This window comes from Silene latifolia, chromosome 2, assembly GCF_048544455.1.
Source record: "Silene latifolia isolate original U9 population chromosome 2, ASM4854445v1, whole genome shotgun sequence".
Classification (NCBI taxonomy): Eukaryota; Viridiplantae; Streptophyta; class Magnoliopsida; order Caryophyllales; family Caryophyllaceae; genus Silene; species Silene latifolia.
The window spans coordinates 165,035,600-165,062,733 of NC_133527.1; the positions used below are offsets into that span (position 1 = coordinate 165,035,600).

Sequence of the window (27,134 nt, forward strand, 5' to 3'; positions counted from 1 at the left end):
AGTATGAAAATTTCAAAATTAAGTTCCAAACCTGACAGTTGTCTAAGCCGAGTGTCACGGTCCGGTACTTTTTCCGGATCGTGGCGCGCACCCTTGCCCGTCTCAAGGCAAGATGCAAGCGACAAGGATCTTCGAACTAGTGATGGATCGCTCACTAGCACGTTACTCGGGTCTCGGCAACACTCGACAGGATGCAACGAGAGCGTTAGGCTCTAGTGTTTGTCAGGCAATAGGCACTCGTAATCGGTCTCGGGGGTGTGAGTCGGGATCCTAGTGTCGATCCCACAAACACGGCTTGTTAGTAAAGTGAAGGCTAAGAGTCGTTCACAACAAAGCAACAACAAGCAATACGAAGGCACAAGATAGGAAGTAGATTTTCATTCACTAGTACTCCCTAAAGAGGGAAATTTGATTATTACATCCTGGTAGCAGGAGACATTGATTTTACAAGTTTAGTTCAGAATAGCGATATACCTATTTATGGAAAGAAAACTATTATAACTATGCTAAACTAGGAAAGTATTTACTACAAATATACAAAGGAAATGAAATTACATAAGCATGAAAATAAATCTAAGGGTTCGAAGTGTGCGGATCGTCACACTCTCCCCCACCTAATCTGTTGCCGCCCTCGGCAACACAAAAATCTCGAATGGCGCTTCAGTGAGACATCCTCGGTGAGCTGTGGCCGTCCATGCTGCATTGAGGTTTGACTTTCTCTTGAGTCCGGCTTGTAGATACTTCTCGGTCCACACCATGATCGGATTCATCGTCCCTTCAAGAATAGAGTGCATTTCCTTGACGGTGAGACTCCCGAACATCATGTCCTCCAAGTTTATCACTCGTCTCTGATCATTCTGGAAAGTCCAAGTCCTCGTTGCTCGAGCGGAAATTTTACGAGATCGTTCAAGGTGCTCGCTCCATCGCACCTTCACCTTGTCCATCACCACTTCAGTATCTGCATTCAAGGGTGAGTGAGTTCTCTAGGACGCCGAATCAGCATTTCGGCGCGGCCCCCTGATGGTACGAGGCCTTCTCTCTTGGGTCGACTGACCCGCAAACCAGGACGTCGATTCAGCATATCGATGCGGCCCCCTGATGGTACGAGGCCTATTTCTTTGGGCATTTCGGCCCTCATTGTCTACTCCTCGATGAGGGGGTAGACTCTTCTTTCGTCCCCCAGGCCACTTAGCATCGTAGTTAGCCTGGGTCTTGTTCGCCCTCGGATCCACCGAACCTTTAGGCATTCTCCAAGGTCGCATCCCTTATTTCGGCGTCGGTATCACCCTCATAGCCGAAATTCGATGCTGCGGCCCCTTGTCTTCGTCGCCGTCTACCGTATTCACTACGATAGACCCCATTAGTAGCATCGATCCATCACTTGGTTTCAATACTACCAATGCTTTCTGAAAGAACTGCATCCCGAGTACTAACTTGAAGTCATCCAATGAACGGTGGTGAAGTCGAGCTCCCCTGCCCACTCACCCACTTGGACCGCGACCTTCTTAGCCACTCCTTGGACGCGTCTCATTTTCCCATTGACCGGCTTCAGGCAGCTGTTAGCATCCCGCAGAACTAGCCCCAACCGATCCGCTTCCTCTTTCGTAACAAAGTTATGGGAGGCGCCCGAGTCGATCAAGGCTCGTGCTTGCTTCCCATTCACCATCAAGTCCACGTACATGAGCCCGTTGGATTTCTTGGCGGAGGAATCTTCGTATTTCCCCATCGCGCTGATCCGTTGGAGTGAGCCCATCCGTGGTTGGTCTTCACCATCACTCGAGTCTTCGTTACACTCTTGGTGATAGTCGGCCAACGCCCCATCAAGACATTCTTGAGCCCCCTTCGGCATCTTCTTGAACATGGCATTGAACTCCGCTTTGTTCGGACAATCGGCCATCTTGTGTAGACCCTTGCACACAAAACACGCGAACGGTCTCTTCGTTGTGGAAGCAGTAGAGTTTCCCGCCTTCGAAGACGAGCTTGAGGGCGAGTTTGTAGTGCTCGCCGATTGGGCTTGACTTCCTTGTGAGCGGAACCGACTGTTTCCAACTGAAATGGCGCTGTTTTGTGGCCTTTGTCCATTGTACCCACTTTGTGACACACCAGTGTTCCCCGTTGGTGCCACAACTCTTGGTGCCTCTCGTTCCCCATGAAAGTCGAGCAGGCGCTCTGAGGCCGATATGGCCGAAGACAGAGTTTTGGGATTCTGCCTCATGACCTCTTGTTGTGCCCACCTCTTCAACCCATCAATGAATTCGAATGTCCTATCCGTCTCGGACATTTCGGTAATCTCGAGCATGCACGCTGAGAATTCCCTCACATATTCCCGGATTGATTTGGTGTGCTTGATTTCCTTCAACTTCTTCCGAGCAACAAACTCCGTGTTCTCGGGGTAGAAGTGATCCTTCAAGATCCTCTTGAAGTCGGCCCACGATGTCACCGTAATCGTGCCCGCCTCGATTTCCTTGTACCTAGCCCTCCACCACATCTTGGCATCGTCGACTAGATACATGCTTGCCGTGACAACTTCCGCGTCTTCGTCGAGCCCACTTACTCGGAAGTATTGCTCCATATCGAAGATAAAGTTATCGACCGCTTTCGAATCCCTCGCCCCATCGTAGGCACGAGGTGGAGGCGCCTTCACCTTATGGCTCCCCACAGATTTCCCGTCATTGGCCACCGCTTTCACGAGCGTGGCGCAAGTATTCTCTAACATCTCGACCTTTCGGTGCAGATGATTGATCTCTTCCTCCCGATCATCGGGGATCGCAGCACCGATCGCTTGGATGCGGGTGTTCATCCCGTCCACCTTCGTCTCGAGTTCACAAACCGTCTTTTGCAACTCCTCGAGGCTCGCAGCCATCCGCATAACGATGCTCTCGAGTTTGGGAAGCTTGACGTCGATTGTATCCTCTAAGGCATCCACTCGGTCCTCGATTGTTTCGCCCATTTTCTCGATCTCGATAAACAAATGCGGCTTGCAGACGCCCTTCCGAAGACCGGGCTCTGATACCAAATGTCACGGTCCGGTACTTTTGCCGGATCGTGGCGCGCACCCTTGCCCGTCTCAAGGCAAGATGCAAGCGACAAGGATCTTCGAACTAGTGGTGGATCGCTCACTAGCACGTTACTCGGGTCTCGGCAACACTTGACAGGATGCAACGAGAGCGTTAAGCTATAGTGTTTGTCAGGCACTAGGCACTTGTAATCGGTCTCGGGGGTGTGAGTCGGGATCCTAGTGTCGATCCCACAAACACGGCTTGTTAGTAAAGTGAAGGCTAAGAGTCGTTCACAACAAAGCAACAACAAGCAATACGAAGGCACAAGGTAGGAAGTAAATTTTCATTCACAAGTACTCCCTAAAGAGGGAAATTTGATTATTACATCCTGGTAGCAGGAGACATTGATTTTACAAGTTTAGTTCAGAATAATGATATACCTATTTATGAAAAGAAAACTATTATAACTATGCTAAACTAGGAAAGTATTTACTACAAATATACAAAGGAAATGAAATTACATAAGCATGAAAATAAATGTAAGGGTTCGAAATGTGCGGATTGTCACACCGAGCAAGGCCAAGTTCCGGCTCGGCTCGGCTCGGCTCATTAAAACCCGTGAACAAGACTAGCTGCAGTTCTAATAAGTCAAACAAAGCTGGGCCAAGGAGACAACGTAGTGGAAAGGGACCCACAAACAAAACAAGAGCGTAACGGCTCTATTTCCAAAAACCTCACCTCACTTAGGATGCTTTCCTCTTACCGACCATTTATCACGCTGTTCAACTCACCTTGCCTTCGCCTTTCCTTAAGACACTCAACAATCCACATTTCACAGCAAACAACAAATCTAACCGTTAACAAAACCAATTAAGACAAATACCACTCCCAAATGTGTTAGTTAGCAAGCAAGCGGTGGTAATTCCGAAGCAATGTCGCTAATTACATACTACGAAATAAAAAGGCAATGTCGGAAGCTGAAGAAGTTGGTGTCGTTTCTTCGACGCGATTTTAACTCGTCAAAGTGTAAGACATGGGCTCGTATGACTATTGCAAGGATTAAATTGTTGCGGAATAAACGGGAGGCTTTGCTGAGACAGATGAGACGTGATGTTGCTTTGCTACTTCAGTCTCGTCAGGACGCTACTGCTCGTATTCGGGTTCGTATTCTCCCCATCTCCGTTATTTATTTACCTTTATTTAAAATATCGGGTATTTTATTTATTAAATAACGAATGAATAGGTTGAGCATGTGATAAGGGAGCAGAATATGATGGCTGCAAATGAAATCCTGGAGCTCTTCTGTGAGCGTCTTGTTACTAGACTCTCTATTATTGCCAAGCAAAGGTCTCCTCTTTTTTATTCCCCTCTAATTGTACCTATTAGTATTCCCTCCGTCACAGTCGTTTGTTTAGTTTTTTATTCTTTGTGAGACGTGTTTTAATCAAAGGTACATTTAGGGTGTGTTTGGATAGCAAAAGTGGAGGGAAAGGGAGGGGAGGGAGAAGGAGGGAAGAGAAAGGGATGGAAGGGAAGGGGAGGGAGAATGGAGGAGCTCATTTTCCCTCCAAATCTTGCCTTTGTTGGAGAGGAAATAATTTGTCTTGGAGGGGGAAGTGGAAGGATTCATTTTCCCTCCCCTCAAAATCCCTCCACCTCCATTTTGTTAACCAAACAAAGGATTTATCATCCCTTCCTTTGGGGAGGGGGAAGGAGGGAAGGGAAAGGGAGAGAAGGGAAGGGGAGGGGGAATGGGGGTGTGGGTGTTTGGATACAATTTCCCTCCAAAACTTGCCTATTGTAGAGAAATTTTGATTAGGCTTGAAGGAGGGAAATTGGATCCCTCTAAATCTCTCCTCCTCCATTTCCCTTCACCTTTATTTGCTATCCAAACAAGAGATTTTAAATCCCCTATTTTCCCTCCCTTTCTTTTCCCTCCAAATCTCTCAATCCAAACACAGGGAATAAGAACTGATATGTTTGCTGAATCCATTTCTAAAAGTTGAAAAGTGGAATTCAATCGGAATCCGATTCCAATATCCTGTACGAGAAACCTTGGAACTCAGTTTCGGATTGATATTTGGGAATTCCAAGAGTATTTGGTGGTCCAACCTGTATTTGATCAGACCCGTACTTTGACTCCACCCTCATAACCCCAATCCTGACCTATCCGTCCCATTAGGTAAGTAGGTCTAGGATTCGCGGAAAAGAGTTCGTGAAGTTTGAATTTGAGAGAAACCGCTTCTTGAACTAAAGAGGAGTTCTTAATCTAAATGATAGGGTTGGCTCAATTCTAAAATTCAATTTGATTAGAAGTTTCTAACCATAGCATTTAGGCATTTCTGAATCAACTTAATTAGTTAATTTGGATTTATAACCAGGGAATGTCCGACTGATCTGAAAGAAGGTATCTCAAGTTTAATCTTTGCTGGTCCAAGATGCTCTGATATCCCTGAATTGCTCGCTATACGCGATATCTTTCTCAGTAAATATGGAAAAGATTTTGTGTCTGCTGCCACTGATCTACGCCCTGACAGCGGTGTCAATCGCTTGGTACGTTCAAACGCTGGATACCAAATATACAGTTTAACATTATTTAACTAACATGTATGATCTCTTCACGTTCTCAGAATACGATTGTTTTATTTTCAGCTCGTGGAAAAGCTCTCAGCTCTTAATCCTCCTGGGGAGTTGAAGCTCAAAGTCATGAAGGAAATAGCCAAGGAATATCAGGTTGAATGGGACACTACCGATACTGAAGCCGAGTTACTCAAACCTCCGGAGAAGCGCCTGGTGTGTTTTCCTTTATCTCCCAACTTGAACTCTTCCCTTCCCTTCCCTTTTCTTACCTTATCATTATCAGGTTATGGAAAAAGTAGTGCTTTAGGAATGTCTCCTTTCTAGAGATGTTTGTTTAGGACTTGGGTTATATTTTGGGAAATGACCAAATTACGAATTATTCTATGACCAAGTAGTATTATAAGGGGATAGAAGGAAAATGGTTATGGACCGGAGGTTTGTTAATTGTGCTTCAAAAAGAGTGTTGTAGTAAAGTGCAATATGCTCCAGGATTTAGGAATTTTCCAACTTCCGATCTAGCTGTGCAAAGGTGCTCTACAATAGATGATTTGATAGTGCTTGTTAATGAAATGCTGCAAATTGACATAGCAGGGGTTCAGAGGGTCAAGTAGAAAAAAAACTCACGTCTTCGAAGGAAATCCTATTAAACACAAATAAAGTTCGTGACCATTTTTTGGAGAATGTGCAAGAAAACGTGTTGCACTAGTTTACTAGCAGCATGGTTAAACTATTAGCAGTATTACTCGACAATTTCCAGTGCGCATCTACGTCAAAGATTTCATTCACCGGGTTATTAACCATGATATTTACTGGCAGCATGCTTAAGCATTTATCATCAGTAATGTACCTCTTCCTGTTCGTATCTCTTTCAAAGATATTTGTAACTAGGTTATTCAACTTTTTCTATCAGTTTATTCGTTAGAGGTTCTATTTCATAACATCTATTCTTGCTTGTTGATATGGTATAGGCAGATTTTTGAAAGTTATTACTGCACACATTTTCCCCAACCATTAGCAATTTGGAGAGATTAGCAGCTTTGTCATGCTAATGCACTTAACAGCTGAAGTGGCTTACATACCACTAACTCAAGCATCTATGTGAAATACATTCAAAAGTGATTTCCACCCTCTGAAGGAATGTTTTATCCTGTTAGGTGGAAATTGCATTGAAATTGAGTAAATGACATGACCATGATGCAACCAAGCTATATAAAAGAGCGTGTGAATGAATACAGATCTTCTACTTCATGTCAATCAAGATCTTCTTTTTTAACAATTTAACATATTGAAATTTTCTTATGAGGTTGTAATGGAGAAGGTCTCTAGAGCATGCTACATAATTACTGCACCCCGGTCTATGTTTTTATCCTAGAACTATATCTATCTTTCAATGCTACTACTCTTGGTTTACGCTAAAGTTGGAGCTCTTGGCCTTGCATTTCTTTCTATTTAGTTCATGTCTACAAAGAGAAGGATATAATGATCATTTGATTCTATTTTCTCTTGATTCTGTTTCTTTGTCTCAACTTTTCACTTTGCTTTTGTTGCTCTCAGATTTATTCCCTTTGTTATTTTCTTCATTTGTCCCATAATTTACCTTTATTTGCTCCATTTTTTTTTACCATAGGGTGTGTTTTAACAACAATTGAGGAGGTAAAGGGAGGGTTGGAAGAAAGGAACTGGAATTTTGGCAGCGGAAATATCTTGAACCCGTAGTTCATAATGTTGGATACATTTGCCTACAATTTTAGTGTCGCTTAGAGTACTATAAAGTACAATGATGTTTCTAGACCAAATCCATCCTACGTGGTTTCCTAGATTTTTCTTCTAACTCGAGATCACTCGAAAGCTAGACTATTTTATTTATTTGCTAGATATGTAAAATACTTGTTTCTAGATTCTTGTAAACAAATATTTCCTATGTTCAAAGGATTTTGATTTGTCTTGGAGGAGGGAAAATGGATTCCTCATTTCCTACTCCTTTTCCTCCAATGCATTAGTGGTTTCTAATGAGTAAGGAGGAATAAGTTCTTATATAGTTATGGCATTAATACGCGGGACTTTGTATATAGTTTTGAAAACCTGCGACTACATTTCAAGGCAGCGCCTGTTGCATTTGTTGGGCAACAACCGATTTCAGTGTATATTTTATGTCATGCAAAATGTCAGGCAAGGGCTTTGTTGTTACTTTCTTTTTAGCTTCCTAGATACTAACTACTAGTATATCTTTGTGATAATATGCACCGAGTGAGGGCGTATGAGCTTTGAATGAATAGCATTTGTGAGCCGTGGACTACCATGTTTTCCAGTTTCTTTATTTGGTGATTTATCTCTAGCCTTGGATCATATATTCATGTGCTGGAAAAGCCTGTTGGTTGTTTGCTTCATGTTACTCTGTGTATCGGCATTTAGGCAGTTATTTCTGTGTTCTTTGGGTAATCCTCAATGCATGACCGTGTGTTTGCTGAGACTTGAAACCTAGGAAGTAGGAACTGAAGGTTCCTTTAGCTACTTTGCACCAATAAACTAACAGGGGAGGCCTCTGTTTTTACTTATTTAGCTACTTTGTTGATGAGTTTATCTCTTGTCTATTAGGATGGACCACGGACTTTTGTGAGTGCTGGAAGTCTGCCTTTGGATGCTGTTGCAGCTCCTCTTCAAACTGAAGCTCATAAACCAACAGCCAGGTTCATAAGCTCGCAATACTATACATTGTTATTACTTGTTCAGCCATCCCATATCTAATTCTCTTTCAGATTATCAGATGGAGATAACGAGACTGATGCGAGCTATAAAGATGTGGCATCAGCTGCAAAAGCAGCTGCAGATTCTGCCAAAACTGCTGTTGCTGCTGCAAAAGCTGCAGCACAACTTTCTCAAAGTGTAAACGGGCCAAATCTTGGCCAACATGCGGACACTAGGCATGCTGCCTGTCGTCGTGTTCATAGTGATATTATGTTTGATGATTCAGATAGCGACCAAGAGACTGATATGGAACAACCTACTGGTGGTATGCCTCCAACTGTTGACTCGTCAAATTCCATTCGCCCCAAGTTGCCAGATTATGATACTATTGCTGCTCGTTTTGAACAGCTCAAGTTCAGCAAAACATAAACTATAGTCTAAATATGTTCGCTCTGATCTTTGTTTGTTTTTTTCTAGTACGGGGTACTTGTTTTGCTGTCTTCAATAGAGATATACTATTTATTCTAGCTTGCATATTTGTATATGATGAAAGTGCTGTTGTGACATTGTCTGTAATATATTATACGATTGTGAAATTGTCTTTTTTATTCACCACTGCATACTTCATTTGCTTTGTTCCATGTTAGTTGAACACTTGAATTGATGGATCACAGCTTCACTGCTTCGGCAATAGGGGGATTACCAAATTCTGAAGGTTGCTCTCAGTCTCTCACCCATTCTTCATATGCTTTCATTAACCTGATAGTAAAAATGTGTCAACTCTTTTTTACTTTACAAACATATTCCCATCTCAAGTCATTTGTTTACTTTTTCCATTTATGGTTGTCTCACTCATTGTTTACCTTTCTATATTATTAAAAGTATTTTTGAAAGGTAATTAGATCATTTAGATAACCTTATTATCCACTTGTCACTCAATTACAACACCCCCAAATAGTCCCCTTTTCCCTCCTTGGTCTTTGTGGTAAAATCAAAAGTAAATAAATGACCGAGACGGAGAGAGTATATAAGCTATGAATAAAGAACATTTGCCCAGTAATTGTCAAATCCTTCGTATGATGTATACATACTATAAGTATTGGATCGGGTCGAGTCGGGTCGGATCACTTGGGATTTGCGAGAATTTAGGCCGAAACCTAATAATCTTGATCCGTAATCTATTTGACTCGAACCCGAAATGACTTTTAATATGGTCGAAATTCGATCTGATCTTTTTGATCCGATGAATCACACAATTTATGTCAAATGTGAATATAAAAAACATTTAAGGCACAAATATTATTTGAATACTACTCCGTAATATTTATTTACATACATTATATTTAATACTTCCTCCATTTTCCTATTTTCACCTCATTTGCTTTTTGGAGGTCAAAGTTTCCGAAATTTAACCGTTAATAAGTTGGAAAATAAAAACTATTTATTTATAATACTAAAACATTTACAATTAATATCAAGATATCTTTCACGAAAAAAATTCAAGAAAAAAAATAACATATAGACATAGAAAAATACGGTCAAAGTGGCATCTTGAAGACCGCAATAAAGCAAATGAGGTGAAAATTGAAAAAGGGAGGGAGTAATAATTTAAAAATTATTAATTTTGGTACTTTAAATATAAGCAACAACAACAACATCAGAGCCTTCATCCCAAAATGATTTTGGGTCGGCTGACATGAATCATCTTTTCGAACCGTCCATGGGTGAACGCACGCCTCAAAATGCGAATAAAAAAGGGAAAATGAAAAACAAAAAGGGAGAACGAAAATGTAATGGAAAGTCAAGGTAAACTTAGGGGTTTTAAAATCGAATTCCAGATTTCTTTTATAAAAACTTAAAATTTAAATCGAGAGAAAAGATTAAAACGATTTTAAAAACCGAAATAGAATTAAGGGTCCGGACTGCCTTAAAAGCGGTTGGTAAAAAAGTGTAATAAAGGAGAGAAGAATAAATAATTTAATTTCTTTAAATTAAATACAAACACTAAATATGTCAAAAAAAAAAACATCAAATACTAAAAATCCACATGTATCCTTTCCCTCCATTGTGCCCTCTCCGTCACCATACTCTCCTCAAGCCCCAGAAATCTCATATCGTGCTCTATCATTCTCAACCATGTCTGTCTCAGTCTTCCTCTACCTCTAGGGACCTTTTCTGTTCTCCAAGTCTCCAGCCTCCTAACTGGTGCGTCCATAGGTCTCCTTCTCACATGGCCAAACCATCTTAGTCGGTTTTCCATCATCTTGTCCTCTACTGGCGCCACTTTTACCTTTTCCTTAATCACCTCATTCTTTAACCGATCTTTTCTTGTATGTCCGCACATCCACCTCAACATGCGCATCTCCGCCACACTCATCTTTTGAATGTGACAATGTTTCACGGCCCAACACTCGGAACCGTAAATAAGGCAGGCCTAATTGCCGTGCGATAAAATTTTCCCTTTAATCTTTTGGGCATATCTTTATCGCATAGAAACCCTGAAGCACTCTTCCATTTAATTTCAACCATCCCGCTTTAATTATGTGAGCCACATCTCCGTCTAACTCCCCATCTTTTTGAATAATAGATCCTAGATATCTGAATAAATCTGACCCCTTAAAATAAACATTCCCATCGAAAATAATACTCCCCGCCTCTGTCGATCTCAACCCCGCCACTTTAGTGAACTGACACCTCAAATACTCAGTCTTACTCCTGCTCAGCCTAAACCCACGAGTCTCTAAAGTCTGACTCCACAATTCCAACTTTCTCTCCACCCCCTCTTTCGTCTCATCAATCAACACAATATCATCAGCAAACATCATACACCAAGGGATGTCGTCCTGAATATCCCTTGTCAAATCATCCATAACTATAGCAAAGAGAAAAGGACTAAGTGCGGAGCCTTGTTGCACCCCGGATGGTAATGGAAAATTCTTCCGTTCTCCCAACATTAGTGCGAACACTTGCACTAACCCCCTCATACATGTCCTTTATGAGGTCAATATATTTTCGAGACACACCCTTTCTCGCCAAAGCCCACCAAAGTACTTCTCTTGGTATCCTATCATATGCCTTTTACAAGTCAATAAAAACCATATGCAAGTCCTTCTTCTTGTCCCGATGGTGTTCCATCAACTGTCTCATGATAAAAATCGCATTCATAGTCGATCTCCCGGGCATAAATCCAAATTGGTTATCCGAGATGTCTACACATCTCCTAAGCCTTTGCCCGATTATCCGCTCCCATACCTTCATCGTATGACTCATAAGTTTAATTCCCCGATAATTGGAACACTCTTGAACATCACCTTTGTTCTTGTACAAAGGGACAAGAGTGCTTCTCCTCCAAGCTGATGACATCTTGTTGCTCCTCCAAATCTTGTTGAAGAGCATGGTTACCTATTCGATCCCTTTCTCCCCAAAGCACCTCCAAACTTCTATGGGTATACCATCCAGTCCCTCTGCTTTCTTTGACCCCATCTTCCTTAACGCCTTTCTAACTTCACTCTTTTGTATTCTACGCACAAATTCCCGATTAACCATGCTTGGTGTTACCTCTACATCCCCAAAACCTTGTTCTTGATGTCCATTGAATAAAGTATCAAAGTGAGAACTCCATCTAGCCTTTATTTCGTTATCCTGAACCAGAACCTTGTCGTCCATATCTTTCACACACCTAACTCTCCCAATATATCTCCTCTTTCGGTCTCTTATGCGAGCCATTTTATAGATATCCTTCTCTTCTTCTCTCGTGTTCAACCTGACATACACTTCCTGGTTAACTTTTGCCCTCGCATCCCGTACAGCCTTTTTAGCGGCTCGTCTAGCCTCCTTGTACTTTTCAAAGTTCTCATCACTCATGCATTTCCCCAAAACCTTATAGCATTCATGTTTAGTCTTTATCGCTTGTTTCACCTCATCGTTCCACCAAGATGTGTCCTTACTTGATGGTCTATTCCCTTTAGATTCCCCTAACACCTCCCTCGCCAAATCCTTTACAACATGCTCCAATTTATCCCACGTTGCATCAATATCTTTCTCCTTGCAATCTGACCAAATATCGCTACTTCCCACTGTAGCTTCCACCACTTGATTCGTGCCTCACCGATTATCTTTCTCTTCCTCAAGTCTCTCTTATCCCGAAAATCAAGCACCAATAGTCTATGTTGTGTTGCGGCACTTTCCCTAGGTATGACCTTGCAATCGGTGTACTCTTTCCTCCACACATTCCTTACCAAAAGGAAGTCAATTTGACTAGCATTTCCTCCACTCCTATAAGTCATCAAATGAGAATGTCTTTTCTCGAACCAAGTGTTCATTACACCCCAAGTCATATGCCAAAGCAAAATCTAATATGTCACTTCCTGCTTCATTTCTCTCTCCGAACCCAAAACCCCCATGAATGTTCTCGAAGCCAACTCGACTAGTACCCACATGCCCATTGAGGTCACCACCAATGATCAATTTCTCTCCAATAGGAACTCGTTCTACAACTCTTCCAAATCTTCCCAGAAGGCTCGTCGAAAAGAAGCATCCAAACCTACTTGAGGTGCGTAAGCACTTATAACAGTCACCACCTCATCCCCGACTACAAGCTTAATGCTGATCATAATCCTATCACTCTTTCTTGATACTTCTACCACATCATCGATGTAATCTTTATCAATGACAATACCCACTCCATTACGACTTTTGTCTTTACCCGTGTACCAAAGCTTATAACCCCAAGGCGCTATCACCCTTGCTTTATTTCCGACCCACTTTGTCTCTTGTAGACACATTATATGCACTCTCCTCCTTTTCATAACCTCCCCTACCCCAGCTAATCTCCCTGTCAAAGAGCCAACATTCCAAGTACCAAAACGTAACCTACTACCCTTTCTAAAGTCATGTCCTGATTTCTTTACCCGCTCTTGACCATGCTTCCTAGATCCAAACCTATTTGACACCACACCCATACTTCGAGGTGGCGCGCCGCTTTTGGGCGACGACCTAACAACCCTTGCATATTTTTCACTACACCCGGGTCTAGAAGATGTAGCGATGAATAAAAATATAAGCAATGAATAAAAATAAAATAATAGCAACAACAATAATAATAATGCTTTAATAATAAAAAATAACTAGTTTTAAACCCGTGCAAAATTGCACGGGTATGTATTTGGACCGGTATTAATGTTTTTGGATGAATTTTTTTTTTTTTTTTTTTTTTTTTTTTGCATTTCTATTGTAATTATCTAGTTGGTCTAAATCAGCGATCTACATAATTAATGTTTACACTTGTTTCAAATACGTGTTCACATGCAATGGTTTAAGAGGAAATAACGTAATATACTATTGTAAATAAAATTTGCCTATATAAAAAACTTTACATCCCGAAAAAAGAAATATAATTTAATAATCAACTTTAACATAGGCAAATTATTCTAAAAATTAAAAATTTTCATGATAGTGGTTCTCGGGGATTTGACATTGATTGTTACGTATTTTCCGTAATCACCAAGTTTCTTGGAGGTATGAACACCTAAATTCGTCAAGCATAAAGGCAAAGACGAATTATTTCATTAATTTCTGTAAAATATTCACATTATTTGTTATTCAATCCCGTAAGTAAATGTAATTTATTCACGTAATTATGTAATTTTATTAGTAACTATGTAATTCAGTCCAATTATATATAATTACTTTCATTTATTCCGATTTGTAATTCATTCCGTTTATATGCAATTTCTTTTACTTCTGCCGATTATCTATTTATTTCATTAACTATGTAATTCAGTCCGATTATATATGTAATTGCTTTCATTTATTCCGATTTGTAATTCATTCCGTTTATATGCAATTTCTTTTACTTCTGCCGATTATCTATTTATTTCATTAACTATGTAATTCAGTCCGATTATATGTAATTATTTTCATTTATTTCGATTTTTAATTCATTCCGTTTATATGCAATTACTTTTACTTCTGCCGATTATCTATTTATTTCATAAAATATTTTCTATGACATAATTTGTCGCATGTTTGTCAGAGACGATTTAAAGAAATAAACTCTTTCCACGTAAACGGGACCTACCATTACCTGAATTTCCTATAAAAAAAGAAAAAGAAAAATTGGGTGAATGACGTGGCGCATCCTGTGTTGAGCATTGTCTTTTGCATTAATATAGATAAGATTTTTTGATTAAAAAATTGAAAAAGAAAACATTAAAAATTAATTTTTTCTCGTATTCTGAATTTGACTCGACCCGTAAACCAGTGAGTCGCATACCTCGACCCATATTTTACTCTACTCATATACCCCGCCTTACCAAACCCATTTGACAAGACTAATCTCAAGTTCTCAACCAATACAACCCGATCCATTGCATTGTAATCTCTGAACAGACAAGTTCGGTATTCCACGCGCGCTCTCTGTCTGTCTCATCGGTAATATTGTAGTAGTACTTGTTTTTCTACTTTTCGTTTTCAATTGATTTTGAACCTCTAATTTAATTACTCTTTCCCAATCTCATAGTTAAATTCTAAATTTTTCCGATCAAAGGGCAGGGATCATCATGGTTCGTAAGCGATTTCCGGAAGTTAAAACAGGTAAGAAATGAATGCACACCATGTGTTTGATGAAATGCCTAAACGACAGAATTATAAATGTACCTGACATTTTTTTGATGTTATGGATTTGAAGGTATTCACTGGGCTACTGTGATGAAAAAAATGGGTGTCGGAAAAGACGATTGGCCATTCTGGAAAGCGATAGGAAAAGGACTGTTATGCTCATATGCATTGTTTGGGGCAGTGTGGCTTTACAACGAGACATCGCCACTGGGGTGGTGGACGCTTAAGCCACGTCCTAAGGAGGAGAAAGAGCTAGCTCACTTGTACGAGAGACGGGAATTCCCTTACCCGGGTGATAAAGAGGCTATGGAAGAGTTTGTGGCAAAGGGAGGGATGATTGGTACTACTATTGGACCTAAAGGGATGGTCGAGACTGATAAGGATGCGCTCAATTATCAGAAGGCGTTGCAGGATAAGAAGTTTGATCAGGAGGCTCAGAAGCTGTGGTTTCGGATGAGGAATGAAGTGTTGGCTGAGCTCCAAGAGAAGGGGTTCGATGTCGAGTGATCAAGATGAATTTCTTAAATGCTGTGTACTGCTGTATGCATTTCTAATAATGATAACTTTGTTGCGTTAATCACTATACTATAGACGACTTTCCCTATTAACCTTCGGTGTTTTTTTATGGTTTGCTTGCCTTATGTTTGGGCATACTGAACTCCCATTAATATTAAGCAACAGGCGAATTGGTTCCTTTGTTTGTGGTTTATGATGATCGGAATTTGCATACTGTTATTAGTGTTATTGACGGAAATCAGCCCCATCAGAAGTTTGCACGCTTTTTGGTACATAGTTGCGGGGAAAACATTAAGAATCACGAGTCAAGACGGAGTTATGAAGGTTTATAGAGCTACTGCAACTGACCTTTGAAACATTGTCGATACAATTTTGCACAGTATCAAAGTATCTCGACTTGTTTTACAAAAATAACTCAAATTCTTTACAAAGACCACTCATCCTCTTTTATTTAGCACATGAAAATGAGCCTAAATTTCAATTTACAATCAAGTTGATGATTTTGTTCATTGTCAGTGTTGGTAGGGTTATTCCATACAAATGCTTGAGAATAATTCTGGTAATTCTGGTTAAACTGGAGTAGCTTTATTTGAATTGATGTACCTGACAACCATTGTTATTTCTTATTGATAGTTTCTCTGTAATATTGTACTGATGTTTGATGAATGCCCTGTTTTTATTATAAATATATACGATATATTATTGGATTTGATTCCACATTTCTTTTAATAATAATGAGACCAATTACTATGAACAGAATCTATAGAACTTACGGAGTATTATACAGTGTCAAATCAAGTGAGTTAATTTTAGGCTTCGAGACTACTTGAAAATACAGTAATTATACTCAGACTAATTCACTCTTTATATATGCCCATTTCGATAAACTTTTTTGTAAGGTTAACTTCATGATAATTACTTTGAAATACTGTTGTTGTCCGGGTTTGAAATCTCGTAAATTGTAATTTGTAGACAAATGTGAGTTTATTAAAGTTGAGAAAACTATATTTAACAAAGGAAAATTAAGTGGTATGTCTTGCTCTCTTAATAGCAAAGAAAAAGATTGAATGGTGGTATTATTATTGTTTCGAAAAAAAAGGGCACCCACAAAAAAAGGAATAGAGAAGGTAAGGGTACAAACCAAAAAGTTGGCCTCCATTTCTTCTCTTTTGATTTCCTATCCTTTACAATTTACACCATTATTCTTAACTTGTTGCTGAAATTGGAGGTTCCATCGTAAAACTAATTATAATCGACCATGTGGTTATCTTTTTATGAATACAAAAGTAGCTCAACTTTTTGTTATCCTACATTTCCTTTAGCCATGCATGCATGCATGAAAACACATGAAATATAAATATTCTAATAATTTTGCCAAAAAATTAAATATAATATTGTTGGTATTGAATAAGAGAAGAGATCTCAGAAAATGGAAGCAACAACGCGATTATTATGTGGGGGAGATATATTCAATCCGGTAATGTCAATGGGACTTCAATCCTCATTGATATTATCAGTTTCTCATATACTTCAGATTGCTGTTAGGTCTGTTGGTATTCCTACTCCTATTCCTCAAATTACTGTATGTTCCTTCACCTTTTTTCTCCTTTTTTTATTTACGCTTAAAAGACCGTTGTATGATACCATCACTTAAAAACTAATTTAAGCATTTTAATTTTAAGGGCATTAAGTCAAGTGACCATTTTTTGTGAATAAGTGACCACTTTCAATTTTTATGAAAGATTAGTTTTTGACATAAATTGGTCATTATTTATATAAAGCGGTCATTTTTTATCTGTCGCACTATACAACGGTCGCACATAATAACTACTAATGTTTGAGTTAGTGTCATGATATACATGCAAGATTCTAGGTAAAATTCATGTGTAGATGTCACTGTAAGTGAATAAAGTCATGACTTGGATTCGAATACCATTTTAACATTAAATTTGTCATTGTAATGTAACTTCCTCTACCAAAAAAAATTTTGTTATCTAGTTGACAAATTTAATGTTAAAAAACAGTATTCGAATCCAAGTCATGAGCAACTATTATTTTCTGTCTTAAGGAGTATGATGAGATATAGGGTAAAACTCAGTATCAGTACCATCGGGTGGTGCAATCTCATTTTCCGTCTTGATGTATGAGTATATGTTTGTAGCAATTGTAGGCCTAAAATCATAAAAACACACAAACATGTATGAGTATGTTGTTATAATAGTTGCTAACCAAGATGAAAATGGTTAAACAGGCCGGGTTGCTAATCGGTCACTCTCTTTTGTCAAAGATAAAGATACTTGACAACTACTTCTTCCAGGCTGCATCAGCAGAGTACTACAATATCCTCGCCTTTTTCGGACGCACTTGTGTTGTTTTTTTAATTGGACTTGAACTCGATATCTCTTACTTGAGACGCCATCTTCACGCTGCTAGTATTATCGCTTCTGCTTCTGCTTTACCCTGCATTATCATTTCCGGAGCCATATCTTACATCATGTTTATTAACTTTAATGATCCAACAACCACCAATTTTGTAGCCTTTTTATTCATATTTTCGTTATCTGTGGCTAATAACGCTTCTCCTATCGTTATTCGCTTTGTGGCTGAGTTAAGACTTGGGACTTCTGACTTTGGACGTTTAGCGGTGTGTTCCTCGTTAATTAATGACACGACGTGCATATTATGTGGTGGTTTGGTGATGAAAATTGTTCAAGGAGGTGGTTTTAAATGGGGTTCATGGCTTTGGTCTTTGCTTTTCACTGCCATTATCTGCTATGTTGTTAGACGCATAGCGCTTTTGCTGAATCGACTCAATCCCGACCATCAGTATCTAAAGAATGCTCAAATTGTACCTCTGTTTCTTTTGGTCCTTCTTAGTGCAAGTTTTGTTGATAAATGGGGAGCTGCTAACAGCATGTTAACTGCATTGACTCTCGGAGTAACCTTCCCTCGCGAAGGTAAAACTGCTCGGACAATGATGCACAAGCTTTCGTATACTGTCTATACTTTTGTTCTCCCTGTCTATTTTGGCTACATCGGCTTTCAAGCCGACTTTTCTGATACATATGAAACCAAGATTTATCTCGGTACTCTGAGCATTTTATTGTTAAGCATTGGTGGCAAGGTTTTAGGGACCGTCGCTGCTTGTCATTATCTAAACATTCCGATTAAAGAAGGGGTTGTCCTCGGTTTACTACTCAACTTGAAAGGTCATTTCGATGTGCTCATCATTGGCTCCTTCAGGGATTTAGTGGTAAGTAATAATTGCTTTAAATGTTTTTTTTAATCTTAATTAAATTCACGTTAATCCACTGTAGGTTTTTGTGACAGTTTCAATTTGGACAATAATGTTGCAGGATAGGAGCAACAAGTTTGTTCAAATGATGTTATTAACGATTGTTCTGAATACGCTACTATCAGGAATACCCGCGGCTTATCTTGTAATGAAAGACAACGATACCTTTGGTTTTAGAGCTGTACCACTAGAGCAGCAAAGTCCAGAGATAGAGCTGAGGGTGTTAGGATGTGTACACGGTCCTCGAAATGTAACGACTATGGTTAAAGTCATGGGATGGTTGAGCTGGTCACAAGAGCTTCCTGTTTGTGCTTATCTCATGCATTTGGTTGAACTTCTTCCTAAAAAGAGAACTAGTAAGATGTATCACCAACTTGAAGATGACGAACTCAGTGACGATGATGCTTATGGTGGAAATGATGCTGTTGAGATAAACAACGGGGTTGATACTTTCATTTCAGAGACGGGGATATTTATTCGTCAAATGAAAGTGGTTTCATCTATAACAACCATGTTCGAGGATGTATGTGACATGGCAGAAGACTTGAGAGCGTCACTTGTGATACTACCCTTTCATAAGCATCAAAGAATCGATGGAAAAATGGAGAGCGGAAAGGAAGGGATACGTGTTACAAATCAGAGGGTGCTTCGACATGCTCCTTGTACAGTTGCCATCCTTATTGATCGAGGACTTTGGGGATACTCGCATACAGTTGGTTATAAGGCGACACAACACGTTGCAGCATTGTTTTTTGGGGGACCTGATGATAGGGAAGCATTGTCGCTTAGCACGTACATGGCGATGCATCTTGGTATGAATCTCACTGTCATTAGATTTCTACAAGCATCAACCAGGGATACCCCCCAAGAGAGGATCAACGTTTCGTCAAATGGAAATGAGCAGGTATTGATGGCAATGCCTAGTAGAGGAACTGAAGATGAGGCCGACAACTCGTATCTGGAAGATTTTTACAATAGGTACGTAACATCAGGACAGGTGGGATACATCGAGAAACAAGTCAAGGATGGAGCGCAAACAGCAAGCGCTTTAAGAGACCTAGTGGATATGTATCAATTGTTCATAGTAGGTAATGGTGGACGCCGGAATTCAAGTATAACAATGGGGATGAGTGATTGGGAAGAATGTCCGGAACTTGGAAATGTCGGAGATCTATTGGCTTCGTCTGATTTTGATCCCAACTTGTCTGTTTTGGTTATACAACAATACAGGCCCCCATTAGATTGACTACCTACTTGCCTGTGTATGTACAGTAATTGCTAGGAAATTAGATGCTCACAATTCATTACTAGGATTTTGGCTTCTTTTTGTCTAGAATTTATGTTGATATAGACGTTCGAAATCACCTAGGTTAGGTTATTAGTTTAGACAAACGTATTTAGCATATAACATATAGTGCTAATAGACCCCATAACTTTTAAAAGGAGCAAATTAGCCTAAAAAGTTTCACAAAATGATATGTGGGTCATCGGATAATAACAGAAATGGTAAATATCATTTTTGTTTTGGTTGAGGGTTTTTCTAACCTGATAAGAAACTTGAAAAGTAGGCGACATAAACTTATCAAAAATGTATGGTATAAACAAAGTAAAATATTCTAAAATTTAGTTATTTACTAAATTCAAAAAATACGTAAGATTTTATCTTTAACTAGTTTTAAACCCGTGTAAAAAATGCACGGGTCGTAATAACATATGCTATTATTGGATACATGAACATATAAATGAGTGTTATTAAATGTGCAATGATATGAGTTTGTGACATTATAAAATAAGTCTATAATTGAAGATTCAACGTACATATAATTTAAGTAATGATTTTCATTATGACGACATAATACAGTTGTTACGGGTTGCTCTTTAAATTTTGATATTCAAAACTATTTAACTCCTGCACTTCACTTAGTTATCGTGTCGCGTGTCTGACACAATACCGAATTGAAAAATTCGCACAAAATAGTCGTATCCACCACTCGACAGTCGACACTAACCCTCACAACGCCCGTGTCAGAGACTCAGGGTAACCCAAATTATAAAGATGTTAATTAATACTAATATAATTAGACGAACTATTCTCAAGTAACAAAATAATACGATAATTTTTTTTATAAATTAAATAGTGTCAGGAGGATTTAAAAAATGTTAACAAAATGGAAAAGACAATTGATTCGTACTGTAAATACTTACCAAATTGAAAAATTAGACAATTATTTTGGGATAAATTTTATAATGAAGCGGACAATAAAATTGAAATGGGGGGATTAATTAATTTGAGTATTACCAAAAAAAAATGGGCTAAGTCTCACTAAATTAATCAGCCCACGACCCACGTATATCAAATTAATTTGACTTTCCATATATTTCAACCCTAATTCTATTAAATGCACCTTACCCACTTCCTAAAATCTTTCACTCTCCCTCACTGTAACGGTGTAAAGTGTAAATCTCAAATTATTTACTCCCTCCGTCCCGGTCATTTGTTGTCCTTTGGTTTTGGCACAAAGACCAAGGAAAGAAGGAAGAGGTCAATTACTAAATGACATGTGGAATAAATTGAATGTGAATGATCAATTTAATTATCAAATAAAATAGAAAGGACAACAAATGACTGAGACACCCAAAATGGAAAAGGACAACAAATGACTGAGACGGAGGGAGTACATGATTACTTTAATCAACTTGTCATGACTCTCCAATCTCCATTATATTATCCCCCCTAATCTCAGGCTCTCCCTCAGCGGAAAAATAAGGCCAAGAATAATGAGACTCCGTTTATCTTTTCTCTACCTTCTCAGTCTTATTGAACTTGAACTAAAATTTTGGATTTCAGTTCATCCTTCTTGAAATACTTTTTCATATGTTTTGTGTGTGATATGATAAATCTTAACCACCACATCTATCTTATGAGGTTTGATTATATTATCAATTTTCTAATCATTTTTGGCAGTTTTGTACCATTTTAGGCGTCTTTTTTCTGTACTTAATACAAAAATATGAATTTCTTAATCATTCAGATTAATGTATTTTCTTAATTATGATTGTTTTTTACATTAACTAAATAGTTTTTTTTAAGGAATTAAGTAAATAGTTTTTGAATACTTTTATTATGTGGATATTCTTATACCTTAATTAAATGAACCATGAATAAAATCTTAATGAAACCATGAAATAAATGAAATATTCTTGTGATTTTTTGAGTAATTAAATTACCCATGAATTAAAGTTGAATGAAATCATGAATTAAATGAAATGGAAAGTAACTAAAATTAAGTGAGAGAGTAATTAAATCAGTGGAATGAACATGGAGGTCCCTACCAAAAGAATTATTTTTTCAATCCAAAAATTCAGGGACCAATAGGATTTCTTGAAAAAACTCATCTTTTATACTAGGTAGATAACATTTTTTGTTGTCACTCGTACAATACACGGATTAAAAAACCAGTTAAAACTAATTGAGGGAGAAAATTTAGTAAAGCCTTAATTACATGTTTGGTGGTGAGTGTTTTCTTTTTTAATCTCAACCATTTATTTAAAAGATCTAAAGGTTTAGATCAATCAAGATTGTAGACTTTTTTAACCCTAACTCTATATATACCGTAACCTTCCGTTGAAGAGTGCGGTTTTTTTTCCCCTCTCTTTTCTCGTTTCTCTCAAATCCAATCCCTAAAATTCAGATGGATAAGTCCAAGACAGCCGAAGGTTAAAGCTGTCAATGTTAAACCAAAGATAAACCCAGACAGATTCGGAAAGTGACAGTCTGGAGGTGAAATCTGACAGTGCTGCTGAAATTGTTGATTTTATTAGCTCCGAGGGGAGCGATAATGTTCTAAATTTGCGCTCTATACTCTTGAGGAGATTTAGGGAATCGGTTGTGTCATCTCTTCTCCTTCTTGAGGTAGTTGAGGCTCTCCCTTGTAGTGCAGATCCTATGTTGTTAGGGGTGGTCGAGAAGAAAATTAGAGGATCTCTCAAGCGTTTGCATTTTAGGGAGGAGGATTTACAAGCTTAGATCCCCTCATCACTGATACTACACTGAGTAGTTTATTAGCACTGACCGATGCTGCCTCCAACATAAATACTAGTATTTAATCTACGAATTGATTTTTTTCGTCAAAATTTATTTTGTTTTTAAGTTCTCTGTAAAATCTAAGTTTATTTGTTTACAATTATTTGGAACTTTTATGGTTACCTGGCGCAAAAGATTCCACAGAATTTGAGTATAGGATCATTGAGGTAATTTCACCATTTTATAATTCTCTTTGATTGTTACGTTTAAATGCAAATTTGCTACGATATTAATGATGATCCATATCTACGTTTTACAACTAATCATTTAGCGTAACTTTACGAATGCAAGTCTTGCACATAACATAAAAACTTATTACTAACGAATTGTTGTTTTATATAAATGAAGGTCCCGCAACAGGATGTTTCTCTAAGCTGTTCCAGAAACTGTTCAGAATTTGGATAAGATATCGCATATTAACTTTGTAACTAGTTATTTTAGCCATGAAATTCACGTGGTTAACTATGTTGTCATGTATGTAAGTCCGATTTGCGGTCGCACTGAGACTTGATTACAAAATGGACTCGTAAGAAAAAAAAATGTTAATCAATACTTATTGCCATAATATATCGTTAAAGTATATATTTTTCACAATTTACTAAACGTTTGCCACGGATTATTAGTATTTTGCCACAAATTTTGGCATGTTTATTAATGTTTATCACGATTATTATTATTATTATTATTATTATTATTATTATTATTGTTTTCGATTTTTTAGTTACATAATTAATTCAACCTAAAAGATTTTTTTTAAAATAAAATTTTTTATATTTTTATTTGTGAAATATAATCTATCTATATAAACTTATAAAATAAAACCATTATCCACATGTCTCTACCACATTAATCTAATTCCCGCCCAAGTATTTACTAAGGTAAAACAAATACTAACACAAATCTTTTTCAACCCTAAAATTTCATATGCGCTTCCACTTTCTCCCTTCAACAGTTTATCCGAAGCAGTCTGGTCATGCGTTCAAATTCCCCATCAGAGGTAAGACTATAATTCAACGTTGTATATACATGGCAATTTTTCGACGGTGTTGTTTATTTCGATACTCTGTACGAGATATTTGGGATACTCATTTTCGATGTTTCCTTGCAGTAAGTTTGCATTTTTTATGACACTAAATTACCAAAAAAAAATTATCTTAGTTTGCTCATTTTGCCAAATTTTTGGGATAATTATTCATCGATCATCCATCTTATTTGCTCATTTTGCCAATTTTTTTTACCTTAGTTTCATTTAACTTATCTTTAAACATCAATTACTTTATTTATATTGTTCTACCATATATTCAGTTTGGGATTGATTTAAGAAAAACTAACTGATGGGGCATATTCTGCACCGCTGACCAAGTCAACATATTGAACAAGGTCAAAGATATCCACAGCAAGTCAACAACTCAGACTGCTTAGCCGATGGAGCCCATCGGCCTGTTAGCCTGGGTCCCGGCGTGATGACCTGCCAGCCGGGACACATACCCGCGTATTCATATCCAAGACCCCTCGGCGGTGAGTCAACATGGCCCGCCGGCCTGACATAGGTCCCTCGGCCGAGGGGTAGATCAGTCTTTCCACCTGCTAGCCACTTGGCCACTTGGCCACTACGTGACAAAAGGTGAAAGCCTATAAATACTCCTCGACCTTCATTGAGGAAAGGATCCCACAACTTAACCTAAATACACTATTCATCTGGTAATATCTTCCTTATCTCTCTACAATACATATCTAGCCAAGTAACACAACTTAATCCTTTAAGTTTACTGACTTGAGCGTCGGAGTGAGTACGCTTGGCACAAAGCCAAGCCCTCAGTTCGTTCATTGTTGCAGGAGAGGCCGAGAGGAACCATAAAGGCAAGAAGGGTTCAACTCAAGACATTATTCTACAAGCCACGGGTGGTAACGATACTTGCTCTGGAATTATACCCGGAACAATTGGCGCCGTCTGTGGGGAAAGACACTAGAAGCTAGTCACATTCCCAAACAAAAAAAAAAACAACAAAAACCCACCCAAAAAGCTAAGAAGATGTCGAAACAACAAGACGCAGTCGTGACCGACGAAACCGCACTCTACCAGGATGATACTTTCAACAATTCTGGAGTCATGCAGCCCTCCACCGGCGGAGTAATCCAGCCGGAGTTCGGGATGCCAATAGTACCCGACACGCCGTTGCCAGCCAACCAGGTCACTATCATGGGACATGTGGTTGACATAGCAAAACTGAAAATGCTCCTGGACCTAATTAGCAATACGCCTGCTCACACTGTCACGCCGACAAGAGCGACGGAAACCGCCCAGGAGACCAGGGCCCAAAACGTGACTCCGAGAAATTTGAACGGAGCACTAGGAGAAGCTGACCCAGTCAAGACGCTGGGGGAGCCCAAAGTGGGCGTGGTGGACCTAAGTCCTTCCCGTACTCATGGGAGGACAGCGTCCCCGCGACACGAACGAGGCTCGCCCCAAAGGAGCCAGAGGAGCCCGACTCAGCAGAGTTGGAGAAGAAGTCCAAGTCAAAGAAGGAGCCCCTCCCGCTACGAGGAGAGGAGCCGGATTAGGAATGCGAGGAGCCGATCGCCGCGTGTCATTCGACATGTGATCAGACAGCCCCTCAGCGCCTACGTCCTAGAAGTCCAGGTGCCAACCAAGCTCAAGTTGCCGCCCATATCATATAAAGGGGAAGGTGATCCAGCCGACCACGCTGAGGCTTTCGAGTCTCACATGTCGGTATGGGAGCAGCCCGATGAGGTTTGGTGCCGAGTCTTCCCAACAACTTTGCATGGGATGGCTCAAAGTTGGTACAAGGGGCTTCCCGACGGCTCGGTATACTATTACGCCGACCTAAGGGACGCCTTTCTAGCCCAGTACTCTTGCAACAAGAGAAGGGCCGTGGAGACATCGGACCTCTTAACTATCAAACAGGAGGGGGGCGAGTCTCTACGAAGCTACATGAAGAGGTTCGACGGAAAAGTCCAGCAGATTCGAGAAATTAATCCCGAACTGGCGGCCTTCGCGCTGATGAAGGGCCTCCCAAGGGGAGATTTAAAAAATGAGCTCATCAAGTGCGGAGGCCTAGGTTTGGACGCCGCCAGGAAGTTGGCTGACCAAGCCATCAAGGTAGAAGACTATCACAAGACCTGGGTAGGCCCCAGTGAGGCCGAACACTCAGAAAAGAAGAGCCGCCGGGAGGACAACCCGGACGAAAGACGCCGTGACAGCAATGGGTCACGGTCCGATGAAAGGCGCCGTGAGAATAATAGGTCACGGTCGGACAGATCCGCCAGGAAACAGGACTCGGCGGGCGCCGGGTGGAGTTCAGGAGCGTACCACCAGAGGCGGTATAGTGACAAAACCCCTCTCGTCGTATCAGCCGCCGAGGTCTTCGCCCGAGCAAAACGAGGGCCGAAGTGGGAGAGACCCCCAAGCCAAAAAGTGACGGTGACACGAGCCAGGACTGTGAGTACCACGGCCACACCGGCCATCTAACCAACGACTGCCGGCATCTGAAGAATGCCATTGAAGAGCTGATCCGGAAGGGGAGCCTCGGCAAGTACGTTGCCGCAAGCCAAAAGACTGACGCAGACAGTTCAGGTAAGAAATCCGTCTTCGAACGGATAGGAGTGATTCACGTCGTCATCGGGGGCAACGAGAACGGAGGGTCCGCTCATGGGCACAAACGGCACCTGAACGAGCTATATCAGGCCATCAACTTTGTGCCCAACACAGCAATCCCCGCTTCCAACATCCCCGATATAACCATTGGAAGGAAGGACTACGAAGGAGTCATCGCTCCTCACAGCGACCCACTTGTAGTCAATTTGGACATATCCAACCACCTGGTCAAAAGGTGCCTGATCGATACAGGCGCGTACACGAACATCATGTTCAGGGAGTGCTTCCTCAGCCTCGGCCTGAAAATCAAGGACTTGAGCCTCTGCACCAACCCACTATACAGCTTCTCCGGGGCCGGCCTGGTACCACTAGGATCAATCAGACTCCCGGTAACGTTCGGCGAAAAGGATGCGGCCAAAAATGTCCTAGCTGAGTTCGTGGTCATCGACGGCTCGTCCGCCTACAACGTTCTCATAGGCCGAATCACCCTGAGCGAGGCTGACGCAGTGATGTCCATCCGGGCCCTAACACTGATGTATGTCTCGGACCGGGGGGAAGCGCATAAGCTCGTCTCCAAAGACGAAAATAACGAAGTGATCAACGTCCAGATAGCTGCCAGAGGATGCAACATGCAATCCCTCAAAGAAGCAAAGAAATCAGAGAAAGGGAAAAGTCTATCCTTGCAACAGGAGGGCGACCTCATGGATGTAGCTAGCGGCTGACCGAGAAGGTGTGCCTTCG

At 40.0% G+C, this 27,134-nt stretch overlaps 3 protein-coding genes across 5 annotated transcripts; all 3 read left to right on the forward strand.

The window, feature by feature from the left end:
- Positions 1 to 3,760: 3,760 nt before the first annotated feature.
- Positions 3,761 to 8,876, forward strand: LOC141643272 (uncharacterized). The gene is made up of 6 exons (XM_074452353.1): positions 3,761 to 4,159; positions 4,243 to 4,346; positions 5,381 to 5,552; positions 5,652 to 5,792; positions 8,175 to 8,266; positions 8,336 to 8,876. The coding sequence occupies exons 1-6, from the start codon at positions 3,932 to 3,934 to the stop codon at positions 8,691 to 8,693; spliced, it is 1,095 nt and encodes a 364-aa protein (XP_074308454.1). The 5' UTR covers positions 3,761 to 3,931; the 3' UTR covers positions 8,694 to 8,876.
- A 5,658-nt stretch (positions 8,877 to 14,534) lies between these two features.
- On the forward strand, positions 14,535 to 15,576 carry LOC141643271 (uncharacterized). Of its 3 annotated transcripts, none has more exons than XM_074452350.1 (3): positions 14,535 to 14,696; positions 14,812 to 14,858; positions 14,953 to 15,576. In XM_074452350.1, exons 2-3 carry the CDS (start codon positions 14,825 to 14,827, stop codon positions 15,387 to 15,389), a joined length of 471 nt encoding a protein of 156 aa, XP_074308451.1. In that variant the 5' UTR covers positions 14,535 to 14,696; positions 14,812 to 14,824; the 3' UTR covers positions 15,390 to 15,576. The 3 variants fall into 3 exon arrangements, with proteins under 3 accessions (XP_074308451.1, XP_074308453.1, XP_074308452.1); XM_074452352.1 differs by having other exon boundaries at positions 14,540 to 14,696; positions 14,817 to 14,858; XM_074452351.1 differs by having other exon boundaries at positions 14,567 to 14,696; positions 14,785 to 14,858.
- Positions 15,577 to 16,550: 974 nt separating this feature from the next.
- On the forward strand, positions 16,551 to 20,222 carry LOC141630953 (cation/H(+) antiporter 2-like). Its single transcript, XM_074443685.1, has 3 exons — positions 16,551 to 16,980; positions 17,650 to 18,651; positions 18,755 to 20,222. Exons 1-3 carry the CDS (start codon positions 16,828 to 16,830, stop codon positions 19,937 to 19,939), a joined length of 2,340 nt encoding a protein of 779 aa, XP_074299786.1. The 5' UTR covers positions 16,551 to 16,827; the 3' UTR covers positions 19,940 to 20,222.
- The last annotated feature ends 6,912 nt before the right edge of the window (positions 20,223 to 27,134 follow it).

Coding starts and splice junctions, on each gene's coding strand:
- LOC141643272 (XM_074452353.1), top strand. CDS start 3,932: ATGTCGCTAATTACATACTACGAAATAAAAAGGCAATGTCGGAAGCTG. Junction 4,160..4,242: donor ACGCTACTGCTCGTATTCGG/GTTCGTATTCTC, acceptor ACGAATGAATAG/GTTGAGCATGTGATAAGGGA. Junction 4,347..5,380: donor TCTATTATTGCCAAGCAAAG/GTCTCCTCTTTT, acceptor ATTTATAACCAG/GGAATGTCCGACTGATCTGA.
- LOC141643271 (XM_074452350.1), top strand. CDS start 14,825: ATGGTTCGTAAGCGATTTCCGGAAGTTAAAACAG. Junction 14,859..14,952: donor ATTTCCGGAAGTTAAAACAG/GTAAGAAATGAA, acceptor ATGGATTTGAAG/GTATTCACTGGGCTACTGTG.
- LOC141630953 (XM_074443685.1), top strand. CDS start 16,828: ATGGAAGCAACAACGCGATTATTATGTGGGGGAGATATATTCAATCCG. Junction 16,981..17,649: donor CTCCTATTCCTCAAATTACT/GTATGTTCCTTC, acceptor ATGGTTAAACAG/GCCGGGTTGCTAATCGGTCA. Junction 18,652..18,754: donor GCTCCTTCAGGGATTTAGTG/GTAAGTAATAAT, acceptor ATAATGTTGCAG/GATAGGAGCAACAAGTTTGT.